Below are 9,342 nucleotides of genomic sequence, written 5' to 3'. Positions count from 1 at the left end.
TCCCCCTGGCCACACCCCACCAACCCTCACCATGCTACCCTCTGCTGCTGCTCCAAAGTCCCTCTATCCCCTCCCCACCAATTTTCTTTTCATTTTATTTATATTTCAGCATGCATCCGCTCCACTTTGGGCGTAATCTCTCATCCACAGCCGCCTTAACACAGCCCGGCCGGGGCCGCCCAGTGCTGCTGCTGCTGCCGCCGCCTTTTCAAAAGATTGGGGAACCCCTTCCTCCTGAGGGGCTGGGAGAGCCAGGGCAATCAACAAAGTCCACAAGGGAGGCGGCGGCGGGGGGCCGCTGCTTCCCTTAGGGGAGCAGACCTCAGACCCCTCCAGAACCCCAAATGTAAACCCCTTTGGCCTCTTCTTCGGGTGTAAACAATTAGATATTTTGTAATGACACGTTTGGCTGCCCAGCCTCCGGCGCAGCTCCACCATCAATTACATCCCGCCTGCCTCCGCCTCCCCTTACACCTCCCTCCTGATGACCACCATGTTGTTTCTGAGCGATATAAATGTAAAGCCCGGCGGCGGCAAGAAGGACCCCCCTCTCCCCTCCCCTCTTCCCCCCTCTCCACTCCGCGCACGACGAGGACGACGCCGAGGACGAGGGAGAGGAGGAGCAGCGGCCGCACGTCCGCCGTCACCACAATATTACAAGTACGCTTACAGAATATTTAATTCAGGGGTGCTTAGCCCACGCAGCGAGTACACGCGTGTGGAACAGCCCCACCATCCCCCCTCCAGCGAGAGCGGCCGGGGAGGGGAAGGGGCGGAGGAGGAGAGGGCAGGGAAGAGGGCAGGAGGGGTACCGGGGAGAGAGGCGGACGAGGAGAGGGTGAGCCCTTCCACCCGGCCTGACACACGCTCTTCAATGAGTGGTACACAAACGTTGTAATGGCCCACGGGGAGGGGGGAGGGGCGGTCCAGGCGCGCCGCTGGCAAGGGTCCGACAGAAGGCCATGGGGCGGGGCAGGCAGGCCGTGGGCCCTCCTGCCTGCCATGTCGGCCGTTTGGTTGCAATTTTATTATCATTATTGCGGTTGGGATTCATTTTGGGAAGTCCATTCGTGTTCTCTGTGACCCTCTCATTCCGCCACAGCAGCCACAGCAGCCCCGCCAACCGCCCCTCTGTCCGTTCTCGTTCGCCCTCGTCTCTCGTCTCCTTTTGTTACGTGGCAGCAAAAAAAGTACACACATTTATTTTATTTCGTGACTTTAGAGATGAAAGTGTAATCAGAGTGCTTGTATACGTTAGTCCGTGCATGAGACCCCAGCAGCAACTCTAATCCACTGAAGACGTCCTTCCAGCAACAGGCTGTGAAACGGATCGAGCCGGTCGGAGATGCCCAGCTATAGCAGCAGAGCGTACCAATGGAACACGACCAGAAAACTTTTTGGCTCGCAACAAACATTCGCCCCAAAGAGAGTGAGGGAGAGGGAGAGAGAGAGGGAGAGAGAGAGAGAGAGAGCAGAAAGAGATAGGGAGAGAGGTACGCAACGCACCGTGCGCACCACCTTACAGAAACTTTCCGGTCTATTCCAAGCGCGTCCACGCGCAGCGGCAGCAACCAGCTATCGCGAACAGAATGGCGTGTGCGCGTCTCGGGAGTAGCGGGAGCAGCAGGAGCGGGATATGCAGACGAAGGGATCAGCGGAGGGATCAGCGGGGCTGGTCGTGACAGCGGCACGGGAGCGGCGGCAGGCTCACGACTAACTTGGAGGGGCACAGCCCCCCCGCCTCCCCACCCCTCACACACACGCACGCTTCAACCCCTCGCGCAAGAGAACAGATACTACACTTGCGAAAAGTAGTAAGGCTATAGCGAATCGAAAAAGGTAAGAATGCACTGGAAAAATGAAGGTGGCATAGCACCCTGATAGGGCGGCCAATAGAAGCAACATTGTTAGGTGCGCCGATGAAAACTCTTAAGAAAAGCTAATAATTTTTGTGACATAGGCACGAAAATATTACCACGCTGCGCGGAACACTAAAAGTGCACAAGTTGGTACATCTCACCGTAGTTACTTTCAGTGTGCACTTCGGGTATACTTTAATGGCATTAATAAAATAATTACTACCTGCTCCCGTATTCTCTGTATAGCAGCTGGTTGCCACCGCCCCCTCTTATTATGTCCTATTACCTTCGGGCATTACAGGTTGACCACACCACCTTCGTCATCACTCCCGCTACTGTGTCTCTTCCTCACACCTTGATTCCTAAGGATCGTTCGCTATTCAGTAGCAGTAGCCCCCTTCCCGCTCCGCCACGCCCTGCCACGCCCCGAACCAGCACCGGGTTGTGATTCCAGCCGCTAGATGGAGCCGCCGCGGTCCACGACGACGCGGTGTGCCCCCCCCCCCCTCACACGTTGCCAAATCTCTCATCTGCCCACCGAGTGCACCAGCCAGGCCCAGCACCTCTGAGGCTGAAGCAAACCCGGGCCGCTTGTCGTGCGAGTGGAAATGTATACACACGGTACACACGTACACACAGGCGCAAGCGAGATGTGCGAGAGCGCGCGCGTCTGTGCACTGAAGAGAAGGTATTTGTGAAACTACAGGATAGTTTGAGAGTTTTATTTTATTATCTTTAAATGGTGAAGGGCTTTGGTTCTTTTTATTCTACTTTCATGCGTCACCTAAAGAGGGGATATGAGACAGATGGTGGAGGAAACACGCCCGCTCGTACACACACGCACACACACACACAGCAGCAGCGCGCATCGAACTCTGAAACAGTCTGAGAGCCCACCACATCACCTTCCTTCCACACGGGGCTGATATTCCGACATGACTTCGCACTTTTTCCTTAACGAAGAGCTGAGGGGGGCGTAAAGGATGCGAGTAGCGGGACGTGGTATATTCGAACGAAAGAGAGAGGAGAAAGAAAATCAATCGGAAGGGGAGGGTGATGTATTCAGAAGTGTACTTACTGTTTAGCTGTTCGTAGTGCTCGTCTCGGGCTGCGAAGCGGTCGTCCTCGTCTCCTGCAATAAGAGAAACGAGTTTAGTGGGGCTGCACCCTCGTAAAACAAGCAGCGTTTGATTTCGCACGTCAATGGATGTGTAATTTTAAGTGTGCAAAATTTAGGCACACACCTACATGACAATTGCGGTGCAAGCGTGTTGAACATTTCCGAGACGTAAATCAGCTTCACAGCATTGGTTTATACTATGCCATAAAGCTATGGTCTGAGTGTGAAAAATTTAGTGTTTACGAAACGTCTAAAATTAACAAAAAGTGTACAACGTCAACGTCAGATAGACTCCATGTCATGTGCAAAATCATTATCGTTGGCGTGCAAATTTTGCACAATTGAGCTCAGAAGGGAACACAGAAGTGAACAGAGAAACGCTCTATATACTTAAAAAGTACTAGTTAATATCGAAAGCGTGTCCCAACCATATGACACGACCAAAAGAATTTGGACACTGTTCTGTTTTGTTTGATTGACTCTGTCCCACACTTTATACTTTGTGTTTATGTGTGTGACAGACGGATGGCTGGATGAGGATGACACACATTTTAATTTTGTGGTCTCACGAAACGAAACAAAAAACAAACACTAATACAAAGAATCACATCATGAAGCAAACCAACATTCGCTCCTTTTTTTTTGCTTCATTTTCGTCAAATCATACGTCAAACAAGAGAATCCCCAACGCACACGGGGTCAGCGCCTGTTTCCGACCCTGCGAGGCGCGAATGTGACCTCCCCCAGCCCACCCCACCCCACCCTTTCCCGCCATCGATGTTTCCACTCGGCTGACGGGAGAATCCATTTTGTTTGCAAGTTGTCGTGTTTGCCAGCTCTTTGAATTCGTTGCATTTGAACGCCTCGCTTGGCGCGTCTCGTCGCGCTGCTCAAAAAATGTCTCCACCTCTCCGTCGTCGTCTTATATGAATACTCCGAAAGAAACAAATAAATATATTACAACAAAATAGGAACACGCGGTCAAAAAAAAAGGAAGAGGGCGAAACCGACGCGCGACTTTTGTCGTCGTGCGAAATGCTCCGTACAGAGAAGGGCGCGGTCTCGAGCACGGAATAAACGTGACGCAAAAAATTTACGCCCAGCATGTTGTCGAGAGGGAGACAAGATCACGCAGAATGACACTAGAGACAATGCTGCGAGGCATCCATTTGCCTGCTCAGGGGGAACACACACACACACACACATACACACACACTTGTGCTCTCTCTGTCTCTTTTTTCGACACTCCTCTTTCCAAGCTCTCACGGTTCTTTTCCCTACTCTTCTGTCTCGCCCACTCTTTTTCCCCTCTCGCTTCGCTCGCTTACACGCACACGAGATCGCGCCCGGCCCGGACTCAAGGCCCTGCGGGGCCCTGCGACGGGGCCCTGCAACCCCCAGCGGCAGGCGCGTCGTGCCGTCTCACCGAATCTAGACTGTCACATCCGCAAAGTGACACGGCAATCTCTCAAAAATGTCTGACCCGATTTTTCAGGCCGCGTGCGATCCTCTCCTGCTGTCGGCCCCCAAGAGGGAGGGGCGGGAGGTCCCCAGAGGGTGTGGGAGAAGGGGGGCAGGGGTGGGGAGGGGAGCTGACGAGGAGCAGACCCGAGAAGGAGGGGGTCTATTTGAGCAGGCCGCTGTCAGGCGCCCGGCGCAGAGCCCGGGGTGGAAGGGTTTCTAAGGAGGTGTTAGAGAGGTATACGTGGGGGCGTCATCATGGCCAGAGAGACAGATAAGAGAAGGGGAGAGAGGGAGAGAGGGAGAGAGAGAGAGCAGATAAGAAAAAGAAGAGAAATATAGGCGGTAAAGGAAGCACGTCACCAGAAGAAAGGGGGTTGGTGGTGGGGGACGTAAAATGGACAAGTTTGCTTTGCCTTCACCACCAGCGGAATGAACACATCATCACAATGCCGAGACGTGATCGCGCAGCCAGATAGCGGCGCAGCGTGGCGTGGCATGGCGCGACGTGGACAAGCGCGGCGCGGGATGACCGCGACGCCGGGCGGGATTGGCTTTCAGCAGTCCGGCCATCCGGCCGAGCCAGAGTCTGCTGAATGGAAGTTGAGGCGGCGCGCGTTCCTCCGCAGTAAAGTGGAGATATAGCATGAAAGAGACAGTTTTCGTGGGGGTCTAGTGGCTGGCTGGCTGGGTCACAGAGACCCCCCCCCCCTTCGGTTCCTCCCTTTGTTCTTCCAGCTCGCTCCGACGCGCACGTACACACACATACACACTCTCTCCCACGAGCGCGCACACACACACACACACACACACACACAGTGCACTCAGCTCGCCGCTCTCCCTCGTGCACTTATTCCCCCATCCCCTCTCTCTCTCTCTCTCACGGTGGTCTGGGCCAGCGCAGCAAGAGCAACAATATTAAGGAATACGATCGCAAGATGATGCCGTCGCCAAAGACGCTGAGGGGCGAGGCGAGCGGGCGGATAACGTCGGGGAAGAGGTTTCTGAGAACAGCGCCGCCGTCGTCTGCTCTCCGGCCAAATGAGGCTGCGTCTGGTGTCTGCGCGACGCGCAGACATACGATGTGCTTTTATTTTCACAATTCCACTCATCTCAATAATAAATAGAGACAGTGACTCGAGAGATGTTTAAACTGTTTAAGAAAAGCGTCGTTTTGTCCGTTTGGTTTTCTATTGTGACTCCAACCCCGCGGCCCGCGGTCGTAGAGAGAAGCACACAAAAAAGTTTATCCTTGAAAAATGCTATAAATGCTAATAAAACATTTGGTTATGCTTCCTTTAGTAAAATTTCCTTAATTCAAGGTTAATTCTTTTAACTTAAGGCAATTTCGACGATTTTAGGGTGAGGGTTGACGGAGTGATAGAAGGGTGAGATAGAAAGCGGGGAGGGGAGGGGGGGGGGGCGAGAGCAAACGGTTTCATAAACAGAGAGAAATGGGCTTGTTTAATTCCCGCTTTATACTTTCCCCCAAATTACTTATCGCCCCACTCTGGCACGCCGCGCTCCGCCGCCGCCTCCTCGCCATCACAGTCGCATGCAAGTGCAGCAGTAAATGGTTTGATGCGTCCGTTTTACGGCGTTTGCGATGCAATGCAAGTTCCTCCTCCCGGGGGAGCGTCAAGCGTCAGGCAGAGTCAGCACAGTCGTGCCAGAGAGGAGAGGGCCAGCAGCAGCAGCAACGAACAGCAGCAGCAGCAGCAGCAGCAGCAGCAGCAGCAGCAGCAGCAGCAGCAGCAGCAGCGGGCCGCGAGCTGAGATTGCGATGCCGCGCTGGACGTGTCCAGGCATGGCCGGCTCCACTTTGGAAACGGCGGGAGAGAGGGCGCGACGGCGAAAAGGGTGGCATTGGAAATGGAGTGAGTGACAAGCTCACTGGGGCAGTGGCAGTGTGTTTTTATTGCACGCGGAGAAAGAACATTTCCTTCGGCTAAGCAGCACTATGCGTTTAGTGTTCGGACCCAAACATTTTCGTTGAACTAAACTTTTTAGCGGTTAGAGCTGTGCGTACGCTGTTGGGTTGGGTTTGCACTGTACTGCTCAGCACACAGAGTCAATCGAACTCAGTGGAGGGACAATATATCAAATTTTGAGCTGACGGAAAGTTGGGAGGAGTGGACAAACGTTGAGTGAGCGACGGGGATTGCTTTTCTCGGCGAGCAGTTGTGAAGTTGCACTGCAGCCATGTGTCCAATGCGTGCAGCTCGGCCTGCCCTGGAGGTTTGTAAATAATTATAGCTCAGCATGCATAACCATCCATCGGGTTATTTTAGTCGACAGGTGAATCAATCAACTTGGATAAAAGTCTTCAAATATCGCGATGAAAAACAAGGGGGAAGATAATCAAACGACTGGATGAGAAAACAACCCCAATTATCTTTTTTCCCCGTCTCCCTTAAACGTTGCCGCTCATAAGCTGAAAAGAGGGCGCTGCAAACGCTGGCTGGCGGGACCTAATAAATTACTGGATGGATGACCAGAGCACTCGGCGGGCGGAACGGAACTTTTTAAATTGGATTCGCACGGAAGGCTGCTCTTTACAAAAGAGTTGCGCCGACCCTGACGCGACTGCGCGAGCGGGACCTCCTCCGCCGTGCCGCCGCAGCGCGCAGCGGCTCATCTTGATCGGCCTAACGACTTCTACTCGGAGCTACACGCTGGGATGACTATTCTTGAAAATTTCAAGGCTGCACGGTCCATGTCTCGCGCTATGACTGAAATAAAATAAATTATATGTACGGTATAGTATTTGTGCGTTTCGGTTCTGTCCATCTGCGACCCCGTTCTCATCTGAAGAACCCTTATAGCGCCTAACGGCAATAGAATAGCGAACCCATCTGAACGCGTGCAGGTACTTCAAGGAGAAAATTCAAAGAGTTTTCCAACCGCCTGATTATTTACCGCGAGGTGACCGCGCTGCCATTTATTGCCGATGTTCGCTAGTTATCCGTCTGTTTCCTTTAGCAGTGCATCTGTGTTGGCAGAAGTGCGTCTTGTTATAGGGTCCGTCTCGGGTGGTACAGAGGAGCGGAGGGCGCCCGTCGCTTTGAGAGACACGAGCCGTGCTAAAGGGACGCGCGCGACAAACCTGATGTCGCACCTTGGCGCGCCATAAAAGGATAAAATTACGTGCGTCGTGGGGTGAGCGAGAGAGAAGGAAAGAGAAAGAAATAGAGTGAGAGAGAGAGAGAGAGAGAGAGAGAGAGAGAGAGAGAGAGAGGCGGGGAGAAGGGAACATCGGGGCAAAAATAAAGTGTGAACTGTTTATATCATCATTGCTCTGACTAAGGAATCGTCCAGAAAGTGCGTAGAATTGTTTTCTTCGACCTACACTGAAAACGCAAGTCTGTGAATGACGAACACTTGTTAGGAGCGTCAATAGTCATACGCACACTTGGGTTTCCGGTGTCTTCGGCACATTACAGGGGCTCGGCGCCTGCGAAACTTAGGGTAGGCGAACCCGCAGTACACGCATGCACCCCAGGTAAGATGTTGCCTACCTGCCAGGCGCTAAGAAAGCGGTATTGGCTGTAAATGGCAATTTTCATACCTGAAGAACATACTTTCAGGACGATCTCTCATGTGAGTGTGAGTGCATGTGTGAGGGTGGGAGGAAGAGAGGGGGAGAGGGAGAGAGGGAGAGCGACAGAGTGGCGCCAGCCAGAGCGACTCCCTCCACTCCTTGCCCAATCAAAATATCCTTGTGCGGCCTGCGCGCCTCTCTACCCTCCCTCTTTAACGACACTCCCAACCCCACACCGCCCCATCTCACCCCGGCCCACTACGCCACGCCACCCCACGCCACCGCGCCACGCCCTGTCCACCCCACACTAACCCACTCAGCTCTGCCAGTAAATCACACTACTATCTGGGCCCGTAAACGGCCTCGCACCTCGCGGCGAGTCGCGCATCCACCTCACGACCCGCCCGCGCTACTGTCCCGCGACGGCATAGGGACCTGCTGCGGGAACCTGCACGAACCTCCTGAGGGACCTACAACCAGCGCCATACTTTCGTAAACGTCCCCTTGTCCAAAGTACCAGATCCGAGGAAACATCAACTCCGATACTTCCCCATACCACAGGTTACATCAATACTACATGTATATCATGACATTCCATTGATATTAATCACATCACTGACGAAAAACAAAATTTTAATTTTATTACCAATAGTAAAATTCCTTTGAAGGTGGTCAGTTAAAGTTGAAGACCTCTCGACCAAATTTAACCCCACTGTCTCACTACCAAACGTTAAAAATCACGCATATCATGTGCTTTGTAATTGCGGTTCGAGGTCAAGGCGTGCGAGAGCCCACCACATTGTAGCCAGTCCTTCGTTCGGATCGAACGCTTTTCTTTACGTCCATACTAATTCGTAAGGCAATTATCGTCATCGTATGGTATATGTGGGACGGAGGGAGGCAATATCGACTGGAACACAATGTGCCAGACCCGGCAGTAAGTCGAGCTGACCGCACCAGCCTTTTCACCGACGAAATCATTTTTTATCATTTTTCTTTATTTTCCTTCTTTTTTTTTTTTGTTAAGATGGGGGTAAGACGCATAAAATATCTTGCAGACAATTCGATGGCAGTGGCTCGCTGCGAGAATAATTTAAAACATAATAAAATATGGTGATTTCAACTGTTGTCGAATGGAATTTTGTTGGCGACGTCGTGCTGCGAGTAGGGGAGAACCAGCGTCGCCCAATCACAGCGACTGTAACGGCGTAGAAACCTGCCATTAATTAAGCGGAATGCAGGAGGGAGAGAGAAAGGGGAGAGCGGCGAGGGGAAGTGGAGAGAGAGAGAAACAGGGAAGAGACGACGACGACGACGGTTCAGTTAATCTCGTCGCAAAAGGGGCAAAGAGGAGGTTGGGG

At 52.7% G+C, this 9,342-nt stretch overlaps 1 protein-coding gene across 7 annotated transcripts in view; it reads right to left on the bottom strand.

The window, feature by feature from the left end:
• The window catches only part of LOC113211090 (zinc metalloproteinase-disintegrin-like NaMP), a 242,718-nt gene that overhangs the window by 75,155 nt on the left and 158,221 nt on the right, over positions 1-9,342 (bottom strand). For all 7 annotated transcript variants that reach the window (XM_052269400.1, XM_052269399.1, XM_052269398.1 and 4 more), the window contains one exon: positions 2,938-2,991. In XM_052269400.1, the coding sequence (XP_052125360.1) occupies positions 2,938-2,991 (54 nt within the window). The remainder of the gene's footprint in view (positions 1-2,937; positions 2,992-9,342) is intronic.

The sequence above is a fragment of the Frankliniella occidentalis genome, unplaced genomic scaffold, assembly GCF_000697945.3.
Source record: "Frankliniella occidentalis isolate FOCC.00 unplaced genomic scaffold, Focc_3.1 Scaffold91, whole genome shotgun sequence".
Classification (NCBI taxonomy): Eukaryota; Metazoa; Arthropoda; class Insecta; order Thysanoptera; family Thripidae; genus Frankliniella; species Frankliniella occidentalis.
This window is presented reverse-complemented; position numbering and strand designations above follow the sequence as displayed.